This window comes from Gymnogyps californianus, chromosome 4 (assembly GCF_018139145.2).
Source record: "Gymnogyps californianus isolate 813 chromosome 4, ASM1813914v2, whole genome shotgun sequence".
NCBI classification, from domain to species: domain Eukaryota; kingdom Metazoa; phylum Chordata; class Aves; order Accipitriformes; family Cathartidae; genus Gymnogyps; species Gymnogyps californianus.
In genome coordinates this window covers 57,863,630-57,883,524 of record NC_059474.1, presented here as the reverse complement: position 1 = coordinate 57,883,524, position 19,895 = coordinate 57,863,630, and the positions used below count along the sequence as shown (strand labels likewise).

General features: G+C 37.9%; 1 protein-coding gene across 2 annotated transcripts in view; it reads left to right on the top strand.

The window, feature by feature from the left end:
• Window positions 1–11,717, top strand: part of TBCK (TBC1 domain containing kinase) — a 113,647-nt gene extending 101,930 nt beyond the window's left edge. For both annotated transcript variants that reach the window (XM_050896233.1, XM_050896232.1), the window contains one exon: window positions 11,050–11,717. In XM_050896233.1, the coding sequence (XP_050752190.1) occupies window positions 11,050–11,160 (111 nt within the window). In that variant the 3' untranslated portion in view covers window positions 11,161–11,717. The remainder of the gene's footprint in view (window positions 1–11,049) is intronic.
• The last annotated feature ends 8,178 nt before the right edge of the window (window positions 11,718–19,895 follow it).

Below are 19,895 nucleotides of genomic sequence, written 5' to 3'. Positions count from 1 at the left end.
ATGAAGTTATTTAACATTACCTTTTTCTGTCTAAAACAGAACAAAGAAACAACCTGAAACAAGTGTCCAAAGGAAAGAAAGGACAGAGGCTTTACAGTGCAGGTTGTGGGTTACACCATAGCTAAGGAGATACAATTTTCTCCTGTAATGTAGTGACACTTCTTATGCAAACTTAATTTTTTTTAAAAGTTTCATTAAATGAAAATTAAATGTTTCCTTTGCAATGCAACTAAAGAAAACTTGCAGTGTGCTTAGTAAGTGCAAGTACTTCAGTCAAGTGAGAGGGTGCTGCCTTAACCTCTAAATCCAGACTTTCTGCAACTGAGACAATGTTGACCCGGTTTACCTGGAATTGTAAATATTATAGCTTTCCATAAAAGAAAAATGCTGCTTTGCCTCTTGATTTGCTTTTAGAGTTCTTGAAAGTCTAACTAAAGAGTATAGAGTTTTAAATAGCAACAAAATACTGGATTGACCAGTTTGACCACAAATTAATTAAATACTGGAGCCTAAATACTGGTAGGGACTCACCACCTCTATCACACCCTTAAAGTACATATACAACCAACCTCAATTTGACTGTGTTGATAAAACTTAGAACTCCTTTCTTTTGTGGATTATTTTTTAAGGCCAGTTTCAGTTTTACTCTACATGGCTGCATAGAACTGTCTGCCACTATTCATGAACTTAACCAATCCAAAGCTATGTAGCTTGAGGCTTGACAAGAACAATAGCTATTACTTTGTAAATTTTACTGGGTAATCCAATCATATGAAAAATTGCAAAAGTGAATGCATGGAAACAAAAACAATTTTGTCCAAAGAAATGTTATAAGATATTCAGCTTAAAATGTATTTTTTCTAAACAGAGTTATGTATTTCCAGCTGAAAAGGAATGAGCCACAAATTGTACCCTCCACCAAAGCAGAATTTTTCAGAAGTGTTCACTGATATTTACTCCATTAAAAATATGGAGATTGGCACTGTTAGATGTTTGGTTTAAATTTACGCAGGACTGAAAGGGGTGGGGGTAAGTGTGAAAAAACACTGCTTATTTATGGGGCTATTTGTAATCAGAAGGTGGAATCTTTCAATTGCGTTTCATATTAGTAGCCTACTTGGCATCATTTAAATAAATTAAAAATCTAAAAAAAAGCAAAGTTGAGCATACTGAACAGACATGTAGAAAAAGCCCTTTTCCCCTTTTCACACTTCTTTTCTATCTTTTGTATTTGATTTGGTGCACATTTAAATTGGAAAGAAAATGCTGTCTAGAACTTGATAGGTGAGAGGGAAAACTGAAAACTTCACCACAGCACTGTTCCAGCAGGAGGCAAAGGAAGCCAGCAGTGCCACAGACTTCAACATAGCTCTGGCTCTAGCTGAATGCTTCCTTAGGACAGAATTAAAACAGGGTAATCCTGCTTGTTAAGCCATTTAATTTACTCACCCTAGAAGTTAAATGAATAGATTGGCTTATGTACGAGAGCCTTACTGAATGTGCCATTAGCAGCACAAAGGTATTGCAAAGAGGAGCTTGCACTGGGCATCGTGTGGTGGTGCTTGGCTCGTACTTCTCTGCAGAATATTCCTTCCTTTAGGCTGGTTCTCACTTTGTGCCAGCCTTTCTTCTCCTAGGGGATTCTGGGCACTTGTTAACAGAGCAGATACTTGTTTGTCTCTGAAAACAGCAGGAAACCTCTGCATAAAAGGCATTATACAGGAGTTAATCAACCAGATTCTATTTTGATTTTTAACTTTTAAATATGTTAAGTGGCAGTATCTCTTAAGTGAATTAAATTCCCCTTTCCCACATCCATTGATAGATAAGTACCTTGTAAATTCCAGTATGGGCAAGGGATCATTACAGTTGGGAGTATAATAGTTAAATAAGCAATGAGTGCTCAACTGTAGCTTCTTTTTTTGGTGCATGGCAAATAGCATGTCTCCTGATTTTTGTCACTTTCAAAGTCTGAGATACAGCAAGTGCAAAGATGGATCATAGTTATGCATATGTAGGATGGGGATTGGTTTGGGTCTTTTTTTGGAAGGGTGACATTACTTCTTTATCTCCCCTCCTTCAATCAACTCTGAGGTGCTAAGCCATTATCTGTTTCTATTTCCAGCTTTTTGTCTGTATTACTGCAATGTTGACTGAAATTAGAACAGGAGAAATACCTTACCTGATATTAGATCATGCACCAGCAACTCAATTTTGACAGTGACATGCTTCTACTTGTGTGTTGTGGTTATTTAATATATATGTGTTTCCCCAGTGGTTTAATATATATGTTTTATTGTCCGTTAAATGCTATAACAGAATAAAGTATACAGGACACTTTAATCTGTCTAATAATTAGCAACTCATTTATTTCTTGCCTTGGAAAAAGACAGTTAGATAAGCTGTAAGTCAAAGCTTAAAAAACATCTGTCTTTATGGCAGGGAAATAAATTCTAAATTGTAACTTCTGATTGTTACATTGATTATTTTTTGTCTAGATAAGTTTTGCTGCTATAAATACATTGTGTAGACAATTTCTGCACGTTACTGAAGCGAAGTAGTCATTCTTATTGCATGACAGTAGCTAATAGATAAAATATATGAATTATCTCCAAAGCAAAGACAAGCAGTCCTGATTTTCCATGAGATCTTTCTGACCCTTTTTAAGGCAAGAGGGAGAGGGTCAAGTTCAAGATTCTTTTTGTATAACATATTCCTAGCCTGAAAACAAATTTTTTTTTTTTTTTCTACATGAAAGTAACATTTTTCTCTCTCTGGGCACACTATCAAAAATGCATTTCTTCTTATATGAAGACTGAGACACACAGGTTGAAGTGTCCAGTTCCCACTGAATTTGTGTGATTTTGTTGTCATCTTCCTCAGGCCTTTTAAAAAGGCCTTGCCAGAGAAGCAAGTCTCTGCATGCTGAAGCTGGTTTCTTGTTTTAAACCTGTCTTAAAAACACAAATGGATAACCATGAGACTTCATAGGGTGATCTGAAGATTAGGTGTTGCATAGAATACTAAAGGACAGGTGCATTCGTGCTTCTAAAGACGGATACATTTAGTTAGAAGGGCCTAATGAAACTTCTGGAGTGAAAGTAAATAGAAATTAAGCAATAAACTTCTTGAGGTGTTTCCAGTATACATCTTTTAGATTCTACATTTCCTTGTAAATATTCTCTGCAGGTAAGTGATTGAACAAGTGGAATGAAAACTGAAGATATTTTCTCTTTGCAGGGATGGAGGGGCTCCTTATGATTCCCAGAACGGCTCTTTTTCATGTCTGTTTTGTTAAGGCATCACCCTCCCTTCTGCATTCAGATTCAGAGCCTACTGGAATCATCAGGCGCCTCTTTGTTGCCTTTAAAGAGGAAGAGATTAAGCTTGTATTTTAAAGAGATTGAAAGGCTTAGTTAATCGGCAACAATCCTGCTGATTGTAACTCTACCCAAGACATGGTCAAGTCTTCATTATTTTATTCTGTAAAGTCTGTATTATTTCATTTAGTTCTTTTTATTATTGTAACACGTATGCGTGTTTTCCTTCATCGACAGAAAGTAGCCCAGCTGCTGTTGCCAGTACATTGCTCTTCACACGGCCCGAGAAAGACACTTGGGCTGCCAGCCAGGAGTTGTGTTATGCTGTTGTAATTCTGCCCCTGTCAGTGGCTTTGGTTAGTTTGCACTGAATGCATCAAGTACAGCAGAGATGACCTGAATATTCCCCCTTTCCAGCTAGGTATGAAACAGGAGAGGGCGAAAATGAAAGATAGAGGCTCAGGAGCAGAATCTGAGTGTTTCTTTTCCTCTTCTGAAGTAGGTGCCAAGTAAAGCAGGCTATTTCTGAAACTCCAAATAGGTTCTCTTTTTTAATCTTTACTGAGACCGATGGTTACAATTATTGGAAATTTTATTTGGTTGTTTGATGTAGACATTGTTTGGCCCATCTGTGTGACTTACTACACAGAGGTTTGGATGTTTCTGAGATGAGGAATTGTGGAGTCCTCAGCTTTAGCTATCAAAATATGTCTGAATTCTAAGAGATGCTGGCAAGCAGGATCTCAGCTCTTCTCAATCATCTGCGAGATCTGTAAGGACAGGAGATGGTGAACCTGAATTCTGGAGTGGTGCTGTCAGGCTCCTGAGTTTCCTTCAGGCATGTCAGTCTTGGCTGTGGTTATACTGTCTTTGTGGGCTGCGCCTCTGAAAGAGCACCTTTGTCCTTGCATGAGCTTGCATGGATTAGGTTGTATCCATATCACTCAGGGCTACTGCACTATAACATAGAATTATCACTTTCTGAGGCTGTTTTTCAGCTCTGAGACAGTGTTTTATATTTCCTGGTATTCTGGTTCAGAGAATCTGAAATAGTGATAACTGAAATAGAGATGGTAATGAACTCATAAATGTGTGTCGTAGGTCCACGAGGCTTGTGTAAGGATATTGCCAGCTAGAATGGTACTGGTGAATTTGGCCATTCCAATATCCATACGGCTTGTCTGGGGCAATGTTGTTTTGCTTTTCCCTAAACTGTATCTGAATCAGCTTTTCAAGACGACTGACTGACTGACTGACTGCTTCAGGAGGGAATGTGTCCATTGTGTGGGAGGTCCAAAGACTTTTGTCCTGGAATTTAAGAAGAAACGGGACAAAACTGGCAGTTTGGATAGTGTTAGTAAAAAGTACTGCAAATCACAAAGAAAGGTTTTTCACTATCAAGTATTTCTTTGAACATTTTTCAACATCTAGGGCAATCTTTAGACTTGGAGGGGGGTAGAATCTTTCAGAAAGACTCATGCTTTCTTTTTTATATTCAAGCCAACTGTTATGCATCTTTTTAAAAATACATATTTCTGTTCACTAGCAGCATTTTTTTCTGTTGAATCAAAAAAAGAATAGGTTTGCTTTCTGCATTTTAATTTTACAATCCATTCAACCGTATTGGGTGCACTGAATATATTTTGGTCAGTATAAATTAGCTGTGTTACAACAGCTAAATCTCTGCAATTGAGTTTTCATTTTCAAGTGCTCGCTCTTAGCTGGGTATTTTTTTAATATATATAATTTCTAAGTGGAAAATTAAAAGTGCAGGTGTTTAAAATTTATTACTTGGAGAAATTTGAGTGTTTACTCTTACTTTGATTCTCAGTAAAATTTATTCTGAAACCAGCTATCAAATACCTGTTTATGTAGGCTTATTTTCAAATCTTTGCATGTAAGTCCTTTAAGTTACTGCTGTATTTTTGTACTGATGAAATGGAAAGTGCTCTTTTTTGGCCAGGTCTGCGTGTAAAGAATTTTTCCTTGATCTTGTTAGAGCAGGAAGTTCTGTGCTCCCCCCCCCCCCCCCCTTTTTTTTTTCTCCCCCCCCTTTTTTTTTTTCTCCCCCCCCTTTTTTTTTTTCTCCCCCCCTTTTTTTTTTCTCCCCCCCCTTTTTTTTTTTTTTTTTTTTTTTTTTCTCCCCCCCCTTTTTTTTTTTTCTCCCCCCCTTTTTTTTTCTCCCCCCCCTTTTTTTTTTTCTCCCCCCCTTTTTTTTTCTCCCCCCCCTTTTTTTTTTTCTCCCCCCCTTTTTTTTTCTCCCCCCCCTTTTTTTTTCTCCCCCCCTTTTTTTTTCTCCCCCCTTTTTTTTTCTCCCCCCCTTTTTTTTTTTTTTTTTTTTTTCTCCCCCCCTTTTTTTTTCTCCCCCCCTTTTTTTTTTCTCCCCCCCTTTTTTTTTTCTCCCCCCCTTTTTTTTTCTCCCCCCTTTTTTTTTTCTCCCCCCTTTTTTTTTCTCCCCCCCTTTTTTTTTCTCCCCCCCTTTTTTTTTTTACATAGTATGTGTTTGTACAAAGTTGTGCTTTTTGTGTTTTGTACTTCCATTCAGTTTATGCTAATATTGTAACCATTAACTAGTCACTGTTTTGTTGATATGGGAGGCTTTAGGTGCCTATCTTTCCCTTGGTGTTAAAGTGCCATTTCATTTATCTGGAACCATTTAATATAAGAAGTAGATGACTAAAAATAATCTTGTGTGCTGGGTCTGCTTTGTGGCATATGGAAAGTTTTGTTTAAAAAGCTCTAGACTGATGACCTTGACTATGGTGTGCTTTCAGAGTGGTGAACTCTTGACTGAAATCATATAGCAAAACAGACTGCAGTCCCTGAGAGGTTTGTGTAGCATGTGTTTACAAATGAAAAACTAATAATAATAATCTTGTGGCAATGGATGAGTACTTCAAAATTTGGTTGATATTTCTCCTCCAGCTTCTAAAGTATCTCTTTTTCTTCTGACTCTTTCAGAGTATGATATTAACATTTATACCCTGGTAACTGTCAAAGCAGTCTTTTTTGGTATTCTGGTACAGTATGTTACTCCTCCTTCCCTCCCAACTTGCCCTTTAATTACAACCTGTCACAAGAATGTCTGTGAAAGTGAATAATGTGTACATAGCAACCCTGATGGCTAGCCTGAAGGGTGCTGGGAACGATGCTGCTCAAGCTGTTGTGTTATTAGACTCTTTGCAGACAGTCTAAAAATGTGATGTGCCTGGTGTAATACGTTCAGCACACTTGAAAGCTGTGATTTTACTGCTTGGAACAGAGTAGTAGAAACTTTTTGATAAATGCTCCAACGTGCAGATTATTAAGGTTCTTGATGGTACTTAAAGGAGCAGTCCTGTTATGCTGTTTGTATTGAGAGCAACACCAATACAGGGTAAAATGTTTAGTATTTGCCCAAATTTTGATACGAATTTGCTGTGATCTTGTCTGTCTTTGACAGCCTGACTTCTTGTATCTGCATGAAAGAGTCTTAGCTGACTGCTTTCAAATGCAAATTACAATTTTCTGGCTCAGTTATACTCACCAGAAAGGGTGTTTTATGTGGAATTGATTGATGCATTACTTAATAGAGGAACAGTGTTTCCAAAGTCTTCACCAAAGCCATCACATAATAGTCATTAAACAAGTAGCTCACATATTCATCCTTTCATATATGAAAAGTGTGAAAGTAGCTGTGAAAGTAGCAAGAGGAAGTTAAATTTAAACGCTAGATGCAGCCAGTAAAAACACAGTAACTGAACTTTCTTGGGAAGTACATTTTGAGGAAAGGCCACCTGAGGCAGAAAGGAAAAAGCTTAAAGTCTTGTAGCATCCCTTTAATCCTCTACCTCAGATAAGCATAACTGCATTTCCCCCAAGTAGTGTTGTTGTCTCAATGAAAACAGAAGCATTACGTAGGACTGTGATCCGTTGGTGGTATGGGGAAACAGCTACATCTCAGAAGTAAGGTCAATGCAAACATTTGATAAGTTTGAGAAAGTATAATCACCTTATAAATGACAGAGGTTCATTTCTATTTAAAATAAACCTTTATAATGGAAATTTAATTGTGTACTACTTTTATATGTTTCAATAATCTCTCTTTAAAAAGTAGGTGGTTTACAGGTTACTAAGGATGGTGTAACCTATTTGCTTATCTCCTCACCATGTTATCTTCTGTCTTAAGAGCACCTCTGTAAACTAGGTTATTTAGTGGACTACAAATTACGTATTCAGGTGCCTGTTATTAAACTTCTAGTTGACACTTTATGATAGCATTTATAAAGGAAATAGAGCCCATGTGTGAAGTCCAAGGTGGCAGTTTCTGCTGTAGAAAGTCTGTGGTATTAATTCAGAAGAGCACCTTGGGCTTTTTTTGGCGCATGAAATTTTGGTCTTTTTGGATTACTGATTTTTTTCAACTTGTTAGGAAACCTTAATTTTTTTTTATCTTAATTTCTTGGATTTAAGCTACTGATATTTGAACATAAATGAAGATCATGTTGGGGAGGAAGTCTATGTAGCTATTTCAAATATTCTTTCCTCTCATGCCCCTCCATCAGTGCACATGCCAGAAATAACTTTCATGTGTTTTGAAAATACTAGCTTCATACAGTATATTTTGGCAGGGAGAGATACCAGGTGGTGTTGGAACATTTCAGCAACATGGTGAACAAGTTCCCAGTCTTGTCTGTGACAGACGGACTCCTCTGTCTGGGAGAGGAAGGCACAAACATGTACTAAGGAACAGAACTATAAAAAGTCAAAGCTTTAATTAGGAAGACTGTAATGCTACTAAGAGACTACTTCTAAATCTACTCTTTACCAAAAGTTACTGTTTCTACTTTCAGTGATACAACGTGGGAAGGCAGAAGGTAAAACTAGGAATGTCTTTAATTGGATCAAATCCTATTACCCCATGAGTTAAACCTTGACTCTTTTCTCCTTTGCAGTGTGGAGACAGGTGTATGTACAAAAAGCTCTTGGAGGCTGATATTTGGAGTCTGATGACAGCTCTCAGCTTATGGCAATGTATATGCCTCTGGGCCCCTGACTTGCAGCTAATTCCCACAGTAGTGAGGTACCAATAGTAATACATTCCCTGCTCGCTGGATTTTCCCTGGCTGGATGTTCAGATGCAATATTTTGAGCTGTATTTGCAGCCTTTCTCACTGAAACTATGTAGACAACTGCAGACAGTTCTATGACAACTTAAAAAAAACAACAACAAAAAAAAGGGGCAGTTCATCTTGTGGTATATCATCTTGTCGTGCTCTTGTGCTTTCTGCCTGTTATTTGCTAACAGCCACAGATTCTGCAGTGCTTGCTTTGCAGAGGTCCTGCAGGAAGTAAGAGATTCCTCACCATAAGGTTATTAAGGAACCTCTTGTCATACGCAGTGAAGAGAATTTATTTCCAGCCATGCCTTGGTTACTAAAGCAGTTCTAAAAAACAGTGGGACACAGGCCTTAATGCTCAAACCCTAAGTACAAAGCATTTGTTTGCATATTTTCTTTTCAGATTACATGGAATGGTAGTTATATTATGGCTAGGGCATCCAAAAACTGGAGCAGAGTTTACAGTTTATTATCGGAAGTGTAAAATTATCAGTAGACAGAGAGTGGAACCTCTCTGCTGACACATGGGACATTGTACTCAGCAAATAACATACTGCTTCCTGTCAGTCTGAACACTTGTTGCCATTTTTCATTTCTGCCAGCTATGAGCAGCATTGGTGTCCAAAACAGAGTACTATCCATTAGTCACAGGTGGAGAGTGCTGTGAGGTGACAGATATGTACATACAAAGTAGAGCTGTCTGGTAGGAGTATTTCACTAGGAACATATACTATTTTTGTAGCTCATGATATGCACAGCTGAGCGCTATTTTTGACAAAGAGAAATATCTTTGTCTCTGTTTTACTATACACCACATCTTTATGGACTGTGATTATAGCGAAAGGTAGTTGGACTCTCCTAGTGATATCTCTGTGCATATTACACCACCTCTGCATCACAGAGCCTCTCTAAAAGCATGGCATTTACTTTTCTCATGAAGACTGGCATCCACATGTGGTCTAACTTTACTATTAGCTGTTTTGATTGCTTGATTGTGGGGATTTTTTCATTTGATCCTTTGAATCCTGTACTGACTGACCCAAACTAATGGGGGAATAGATGATTGAACTTCCTTCTGGTCTTCCTTAGGCAAATACCTGAAACAAACATAACAGCCAAAATGTCCTGACTGATCCACTGTGACCTCTTACTCTGCCTCAACAAGTCCTCAGTGGTTACAGATCATGTACTAGTTGCTCACTCCCTGGTTAAATCCATCCTGAAACACAGAGAAAGGAATGCAGTAGCTATGTTTGACACATAAGTGGACAGAACTAAATTCCTTGCGTATATAAAATACCTTCAGTGTGAAGCAAAAGTTCTGGCTATGGAAGGAGTTTAAAACTTTGCTACTATGAACTCTTACCTGTTAAAGAGATTATTTCAGGACTTGTACTTGATCAGGTAATCATGTAGCACATCTTGTTCTGCCTTAGTATCTGTTATACTATCACAGGTAATTAGAAGGAATGTAAATGTAAAAAGAAATCCCATGTACTAAGTTTGGATGGGGTGCCTACTACTGTTCTTCAGTTGGTAATTTAGTTGTTTATGCAAAGTTAGTTATTTGGACATCGTGCTTGCACAGGGTTCTGGAATAGTATCACAAATCATTTTAAAGAGTCAAAAAGGGAATAACAAATGTTTTACATAGCCCATTTGGAAGCACTCAGTGATTTTACAAATGGTACTAATTTGTCAACCAAGTATAAAGCAACAATCTCAAAGACTAGGATGCCAGGGCAGTCTTTCTCACAGCTATTGGAAATAAAGTAAAACTATTATAGTTTCTCTCTGATTAATCCATTTTGGTAGCTTGCTTTTTAATGTATTGCAGTCAGTATTTAAAAGGCAAGTTTGACATGTGATACACAAAATATTGTTCCTTTGCTTTTGGATTTTGATATTTTTCATACATAATTTTTGTAATTTTGATTTTTTTATCATTATTATTATTATTTTGATATATAAAATATTGTTCCTTCATCAGTGCAGCAACTTTTCATGAAGTAGCTACACAGAAACTGGCAACTGCTGTGTTTGGTTTATGGAATTAATTAATTGAGGAGAGAGGCTTTCAAGGACTCGGGGGTGGGGGGGGATGCTTGTATTATGTAACCTGCCTATGGGCAGGTTGGTGGCGGGGGGAGAGTACAGGTGTTAGACTCCAAATTCATATCTGGCATCTGTGAAATCAGGTCATGTTGGACAAGTTTGACAGGTAAGCAAATGACTTTACCATCAAACTGTGATGCTTGTACACTTGGGAACCTACAGAAAACAGCTAGGAGTTAGATTAATGCAGAGAAAAATATCTGTTATTTCAGGCTTTGAGAGGGGTTCCAGTGATTACTCTGAGATTAAATAATCCTGTTAGAATGAGGTAAAATCCTGCCGAAGCAGAGATAAGTAAAGTTCAGGGTTATCAGTGTGACACTTTCACAACCACCAAATTCATCCCTGCTGTTTCAACAGACAGGCCTGGATTCCTGCGTTGGACTTCTTGGTGCAAAGAAAGAACTTCAAGGGTCCGATAATTTTTTCTTTTGTTTAACTTGCCTTACTTAACACAAAGTTTTTTTGATTTAAGGACTGTAATATGCAGTGTGCTAATGCTATATCTGTTTCAGTTTGCAGCTCATCTAGTGAAAAACAAGTACCCAAGGGTCTGCATCCTAGATGGAGGAATCAACAAGATCAAGCCAACTGGCCTCCTCACTGTTCCTTCTCCACAAATTTAAGTGACTGTAAACTTTCAGGACAATCTGTCTGAATAGGGAAGTCTTATCGTACAACATGGATATCCCGAACCCAAAGGGCATTATGGTGTCTTCACTATACAGGCTATCCTGATGATCAGTGTCTTATCCTGCAGATCTAGAGCACAGGAGCTTTGCATTTATTCTTTGATATAGAGCTTCAGTTGGAACAGATGAAAACTGTGAAGCTTCAAGCTTTCCCAGAAACCTCTTTCAGCATTGATGTAGTGCACAACTGGTTGAGCAAGTCTGAACACAAAAAGAGTAACTCGGCTGGCATTTGGTATCTTGTAAATATTTCTGCAGAACAAAATAAACTGGCACTTGATGGCTCTAAGCTGCACTTAAATAGATTATTTTTCAAAAGTATTTTACTGTGAATATTGCAAGTAACAAGCTGAAACTGTACCCTGTGTGTATCCTGTGAAAAAGTGTTCTCTAGTATTTTAAAGAGTAATTGCTGTATCTTGTGACCTACTTTCTTTTTGAGAAAGCATTTTTTCATCTGGATTGGAAATAAAGATGTGTCCCAGATTGGAAGTCACTGTAAGAGCTGCTGCTGAGTCAATCCAAACTGTATCATATCCTGCAGAAGTGGAGAAGGTCTACTCCTCTGTGGAGAATTTAACATTCTATTTCCATAAACACAGCAAACGCAACAATTTCTGAAACAACTATGTTTACTAGAAAGGTAGGCTTTTGACAATACTGTGTCTTATGACTATAGATCATTTATTCTGCAAATAATAGTGCTTTTCCATTTTAGAAGCTCATGCCTTAAAAAGAAACAATGCGATTTTAATTTTCATATGAAAACATTCTAGAATAATCACTCTTCTATGAATTGGAGGTGCAAAGTTCTCTTTGGTTCTCTTTCAGCTAGTGATGTCAATATTTTTTTTTTTTAAGTCCTGTTTCTTAAACATGAACTTTAAGACTGACAGATCGAGACAGAAAACCTGTTTCTAAACTACACTGGATGCAAGTGCTGTAGATGAGTGAAAGCAGGCTTCCACAAAGGGCATAAGGTGACTGTGCACTGGAGATGGGGAAATTACTTTGCAATAAGAAGTCGAAAGTATTGAAAACACCAACAGAAACAAGAATTGGCATCTCTCTGTTGCTGAGAAGCTAAAAATAAATTTGATTCAGACAAGTACCACCTTTCAGGAGATGTGGAGGGAAAAAAAAAAACCCCACCCTAATTTCTCCCCCTCAAAATCCCAGGTTAGCTTTGCTAGCATGTCAGGTCCATTATTCTAAAAATAATAGGGGGAGGGGAGGAAAGGCTAGGAAAAGAAAAGTATCTGTCTTCAAGAATGCTACTTGAAAATAGTACCTTTAATCCAGGAAAACCAGTTGTAATAATGTAAGACTGACAGTATGGCTCTGAAATTACATATGAATTTGGAAGAATTTATTTTAGAAGACAAGAAACGTTTAGATTTCTCTTTCTACATTTTTAAAGTTTAGAAAACACTGTGACATGAGGCTTAATAATCACTGAAGTACAGGGATTAAAATGTATTTTGTAAAATGAACAAAATGACACCAAAGATCTGTGCACCTGGTTACAGTCACATATTAGCTTGCATTGTAAATTTGACACCATGCTCTTTATTAGAGCACCGTCTGGGACACAGCAGTTTACATGATACAAGCTCACTGTTAGGGTAGTGAGGATTTGCTCTGGAAGATATGGTTATCATACACCTTAGTTGAGGATTTTATGTCATGAATAGTTTTTAGTTTGGCAAACAGAACGTTGCAGCAGCTAACTAACTTTCATTTTTCTTCTGTCACAAGAGATTTCCAAAACTGAGACCGTTGTGAGAGGAGACAGGGGGTCAGTGAGAAGGCTGTGAACAGTCTCTATAAATCACAGGCAAAAAGATGACTTGTTCTGTGGGGCTTTTTTTAGTGGTGGTGGGTGGGGTTTGGTTTTTGTTGTTTTGGGAGGGTTGTTTTTAACTGAAACCATGGAAGATGAGACCTTGTGGAAGGTGCTGAAAGGGGAAGTCTTCATTCTTGCCTGTGCAATGACCAGAAGATTTTATCCTGAATCTTCAGAAGCTAGTCACTAACACTATGTGCTGTCTCCAGGGAGGTTTAGTCTTGCCACAGCTGTGGTTTTGAGAACCCTATTGGAAAAGTATGATGAGTGAAAAGAATATGGGGGAAGAAAGGCACCTTTTAGCTCCCTTCATCTCAGCTGTGATTTGTCTAAAAAACCCTGTGGAATTACAACATGCTGAGATAGATAGAGATATATATATATATCTATGGGTTTTCTTTGATCTAAGGTCAGCATAATATACTGAAGCTTTCAAGAAGTTTTTGACTTTAAAAATCCAAGATGCCTGGCAGAGTGACCGAGTAAGTGATCAGAAATGAAATGTAGGGACAGATCATCAGGTTTCTCTGTAAGCAGAGGGTTTCTGCAACAATCTCTGGTGAGGCCAATGGTGCTCAGCTGACTTTAAATATGACCTGGACACGGAGAGGAGTAGTGAGGTTAATAACAAGCTTCCTGATACTACAAAATCATCCACTGTGATCAAAGTTTTGCCTGGCTGCATGGAGAATGAGAAAGACCTTGTGATATACTCGGTGTCAGGGAGATTCACTATGAAAGGGTACACATGGGGCCCTGGAGAACAACAGTTTTAACCATATTCAACAGTGAATTCGTTGACAAATAAGACATCATTGCAAATGCCTAACAGCAGCCAGAAAGCCACACAGGATATTGGTGATTGTAAAGAAGGAAATGAACAAAACAAGTTATGCCATCAGAGAATTAACCCATGTGGTACATTTTGAACACAGCACAGATGCTTTATAATACAAAAAAAGATACACAGGATTAGAATGGACACAAAGCAGAGTCAGAATAAGATGGTGTTAGTTAAGTTGACTGAAACTCTTCAGTTTGGAGAAAGAGGCAACCAAAATAGAATGTCCCATCTTTTGCAGAAAGCACATCCTTAAAATGTGGAATTTGTCACCAGAAGAGGCCAACAGTTTATAAAAATACTCATAAAGAAGGATTAGACAGCTTTGTGGAAGAGCTCTATCTCTGACTGACTGCTAACCACAATGGTTGAGAAACAGTATTCAACTCAGGGCTTTCCTGATCTGTTGATTAGGAGAGGCTGGGAGAATACACCAGAGAAAGATTTCGCCCTGTTTCTTGCACTCCCTTTTCAAGCATTTGCCTTTCATAAGTGGATATTGCGCTATACCCAATACAGCAGTGCAGGTGATATTTTATATTTAATCCCAGCTTGATATTTCCTTCTCCTTTATACAGGTACTCAGAAAAGGACTGTAAGCACAAAGAATAGAATGCCTTTGAGAAAATAGGATTTAATATGTACCCAGCTATTTGTTCCTTTGATAGGAAGCATAGGAAGTATTCTGTATCTCCTACAGATGTTTTCATTCTTAGAGAAGCCAAGTTATCTTTTGAGTGAAAAATACCAAATATTTATCGGCTTCAACAGATCCTGTTTGACAAATACAACTGTTTTTACTATTTAAATGTTGAATATCTGTAGATTTCAGCTAGAATGCAGTTCAGTCTTCGCTTTCAATTTAGCTGAGTAAGATTCAAAGCCTATGTATTCCATTTGTATATGGATATGTTTTTGATAGAAGACTTAAAAGCTGCCATTAAGTAAAAGTTTACATTATAAAGTAACATTTACACATATTTTCCAGGAGATGTTGTGAGAGAGGTTGTGTTGTAAAAGCAGGAAATGTCAAGAACTGCTAAACAGTATTGAATTTTTTTCCCATGTAAATAGAACTACCTGGAAAGTTCTGTGGCTAGCAGCTGGTTATGGCTGCTGGTTGCTGATGTACCTGCACTTACTACTTTAGTCAGCATTTTTTAAACTGTGCCTATAAATAGGCATACTATGACTACTTATTTTAATTCAGTTATGTAGGACAAGCACTTGGTCACAAAATTAGCTTCCGATCTCCTTTTCCATAGATAAGGACAATTCTTGCATTTTGTGGTAATTTCTCATTAAAGAATTTTATCTAGCTTTTGCGGTGTTTGCCCAGTTTAAGAGCATCAAAATGTATTTGCTCTGTTACCCCACCAATTTTGGCACTGCTCTGGTGGAGCAAGCAGTTGTCAGGTTTTGTAGAGCCCTTGAAAGATTTCTGGAGGCCAGGTTTTCCGAACATGTACGTTTCTAGCACCATGGTTTGTCCAGGTGTACCATGGTCATTCTCTGTTATAGACTGCAACTGGATACTGTAAAGATCTAGTAGGAGAAAAAAATTATTCATCTTCCAAGCTGATGTCTTCTATTGCTAGCAGAAAAATGTCCCAAGTAAGTATTTCCCACTGTTTGGCCTGGAAGAGGCAGCCTCTCCCAGTCTATTTTTTCCTACAATTTTAAAAACATCCTGAATCTGCCCCAGCCACCTGGGCCTATAGCTTTCTGCCAGGACAGCCAGATTTCCCTGCAGGGTACCCAGGTGGGCATCTAAGGAGAACAGAGCAAAGGAGTTAAACCCTCTTTTGGCAGTCTCAGACCTATTGATCCCTGGAGACTGTGAAACAATTGCTGTTAAACTATAGAGTGTCTTTCTTTAGACCAGACATAGTCCTTTGAGATTTTTATTATGCTTTGTGTCTAGGTTTTTTGTTTGTTTGTTGGGTTGTTCTTTACAAGTAGATATTTTTCCTATTTGGCCCACGTTTTTTGAGCAAAGACGAAGACTATTTGTCCTTATCCTAGGAACCTCCATTCCTGGACCCATCTTGTCTCCCTTTGTCATCCTGGTTTCTCTAAGTCTAGGTCATCTGCAGCCATGGTACCTTCCCAGTTCAGGATGGGAACAACTCACGTCATGTAGCAGAAAGTAGGGAAGTTGTGGTGTTTACTTCACTTTAGCTTTCATTAATGTGGTTCACTTCAGGTACTTCTGGTTTGTTTGGTTTTTTTAAATTTAGCATGAGTTTTCCCTTTAGGTTTATGTTCTCCCCACTGGTAGTCCAGGGTATTTGGTAGATGGTCTTTCTGATATTTCTGAAGTACAAACAGTAACCATAGCAGCTTGGCAGAGACAGGTATGTGTTCTTTTACTTAGGTGATTTATTTTTCTGATCTCCTGAATAATCTCTAGAAGTGTGAAGGGCTAAATAATTTGTCAGAGTGGGTAAGGGGATATATTTCAATACCATCCTTTCCTTGTTTCTTTTTCTAGGCTTTAATCTGTCCTTAGGCTGACAAGACCGCTACACTTCAATTTGTTGCCATTCCTCTGTGCCTTTGTGTAGACATATCTGCGTAGGTATAATACAGTGGTGCAATGTTATCTCTGTGACCTCTGGATATCAGTATCTAGACTTCCCTTGCTATTCTAGCCAGCTAAGGAAGATGCTTATTGGAGCATCTCTTAGCTGGACTTCGGAGCTGCATCACACACAACTCAACAAAACAAAAAAAACCCCAAATCACATGAGCTCTTCAGCAGCTGCATCACTCATGTTATTATTCAGAGAGGCACTGTGAAAGCTTGTTAGTTTTGTGGCCTGAGACATACTCGCTGTTCCTATTTGCAGGGTGTGAATGTTGTCCAGAATATCCATTCTGGAGTTTTAATTTACATTTTCATTTTGGGTAGCTTATTAAGCTTCTTCAGTTAAGATAAAAACTAGCTATAGCTTTATTTAGCTTTCACAGCATTCAGATTGAGTTACTAGGAGGTCTCAGAATTGTGTGGGAATGAGTGTGGCCTTTTAATCTCCCATTTCCAGTTATCTTTTCTTTGCTGATGAGTCAGACTGGCCTCTCCCACTGTTATGTTAGAAACTTAACTACTGTCATCAGTCTTATCTTGCTATTTTTAATTCCTTCTCCTGGGCCCAACTTGGGAACATTGCTTGAAAGAATTATTATTCCTCCCAAAAGAGTTTCTTTCCAGGGCAAGTAGTGAAACTTCATCTGTGCTGACTGAGCTACCATCAGATTTGTATATTTGACCAGCAAAACTACAGATATTCCTTTTTCTTTGAATCCCAAACTATAATGCCAGTACTGTCATTCTTTTAGATTTCCAGCCTCAGTGGAGCGCTGATGCCAGAAACTGCATTCTGTTTCAGAAATAGCGTTTCATTTGCCTTTCAAGTAACCATGAGGCTTGAAGTTTGCTGCTGGTGGTGCCTTTTAAATAGTAACACCAAAATACCTGTTGGACAACAGTTTGTGTTCTATGATAACAGAGTCTGTATTCTATCAATTTAGGTTGACAAATTCATCTTGTACTACCATAAGCACGTGGTTGAACATAATTCAATATTGTAGTGTGGCTGTCTTATCATATCAGGATTTAATAAACCAGTGTTATGCAGAGTTTAAAGAAACTGGTCCAAAAAAATAGGATCAGTAAAGTATTATTACCACTGAATCAATTTGTAAGTATTTCTTGTAAAGCTTTTTCCCAAAGTATGTTTAACCATAATGTAAATCCATGTTCAGATTAACCTCTGGTAGTGGTCCTGCACATGATGGTGGAGTGACCCTCGTGCATGCACTGTTGTAATTCACATATTTTACTTCCCCAGTGATATGTCTTTATGTGCTTTAGGAGCTATATTCTATAATGCAGACACCAAATGAGTTTCCAGGCACAGTAATCTGTGGGAAAGAACAGATACAGTAGAGTGACTCAGAGATCAGTGTGGTAATCATTATACTCAATGGGAACAATCCAGAGAAAAGTTGTAAATCACTGTTTTAATTAATATTTCCTAACTGAAGCAGTATTAAATTTGTCTCCTCTTTGTCTATTTAGGGTTATCTGGCATTACGTCATTTTAGAGAGTCATAGCATCTGATGGTATCAGCTCTTGCCAGCTGAGCTGGCCAAAGGAGTAAAAGTCCTGTGAGTACAGAACAGGTACATGGAATAACTGTGGGGTTTTGAGAGATCCAGTGATTACGGCAGTAGCTTGAGTTATCGGGCTATTATTGCCTGCCTTGCTACAAACTTTTGATGTCTTGCATAATCAGGGCGGCTCAGTTCCCCTCACTAAAATGAGGCTAATAACACTTCCTAATTTTACTCAGTGTAGAAAAAAGAAATATAGTGAGTACTGTGACCACTTAAAATGTGTGAGTATGAGGACAATGCAGACACTAAAGACTAAATACTTCTTTCCTAGGAACAAGCTGTTTCCTTGGGAAGCCAAAGATAGATGACAACATGAGTTCTCCATCACTAATTTTGTAAACAATCCTTTCACTAGTAAGTACTGTTAATGAATGAATTTCAGCATACCCACAAACAATTCACAGCATCTACCAAGAATATCGTATTAGTGATGAAGAAGCCCTGGTATTACAAAGCTTGTTATAAATTTTGGTTAGCTACACCCAGCAATCATGTTAATAGCATATAATAAATGCTCTTGTGCAGTTAGACCATAATAAAATATGATGTATTTTCAATGACTACAATACTTAGACTTTTCTTTAGTGTTGATCAAGATTGACACCTTCTGTAAAATTAACCAAATACCAGGCTTCACAATGCTAGAATACCAGAAATAAAATCATAGCCTCCATTATAAAGCAGAGGTCAGAGCATAATAAGAAAGTATTTTTATTTTTGATTTTCAGTTCTTTTTTCTCTTGTAGCAATTCAAGTGAGTTTGTTGTCTGCATGGAAGTTATGTGTAGAAGAGGAGAAGTAGATCAGTTCGCATAGCACTTTTTTGTCCTGCTATGGCTTGTTAAGGCATAAAAACTCTGCCTGCCTCAGCAGTAGTAAAATGCCAAATTCTTTTCACTAACGGTTCTCTCGCAGCTTCTCAATGGGGAAATATAGGCACTGAGGCCTGCATGAAGGGATAGCAGGGGGGTCTAATCTCACTGGTGTGTTTATATGCTCCACTAAAATACCACAAGCTTGGAAGTGTCAAGCTTTTTGGATGGATCTCTCTCTCTCTATCCAATCCACCTTTTCTCCACTTCAGATCTCTATTAAAAGGACTTGATAAGAAACAAATAATTTGTGTTAACAGAGATAAATCTAGACCAGAATTTTGGAACTTAATGTCATAGAGTTGATCATGTGATATTTAGCCTTTGCTAGTCGTCATTGGTTTAGATAAACTAGCATGTGATATCCTGCTGTTACTCAGTTTTCCATAGTTTCAGACTGTCAGTGTTCTTGTACAAATTGAATACATTCATCCTCTGGGTATTCCTGACATGTTCTAACAGCTGTTGAAAGACAGGTTTTTAGCCTTAATCTTTTCTCACTTGGCATTGTCACAGCAAGCTGACTCAAAACAAGTCAGAGCTGTACTTTTTTTTTCAATCGCATCCACAGAGAGAACTTTATCTTGTTTGGAAGTTTAGTGTATAGTTCTGGCACCAGTGAGCACAGGAGTAGCACAGTCTATCTTCTGCTGTGTAATTATAATTATTACTTTAAAAGTATTGTACAAACCTGGAGTTTCAGAAACATACTTTTAGTGAGCACACAACATTCAGCTGCCACAAAAGGGTTAACTTTCTTGCCATTATGTCAATTAATTTGATTTGCCTTGGTTCCGTTCCTACCCTAAATGCAATTTTTCTCAAACCCTTCAAAACTTGAATGAGCTGATATCTCATCAAAAAATAGGTGACATCAGATGTAGGATGATGTCCTCAAGAGAGGAACTTAGTAGGTCTCTTGAGTAT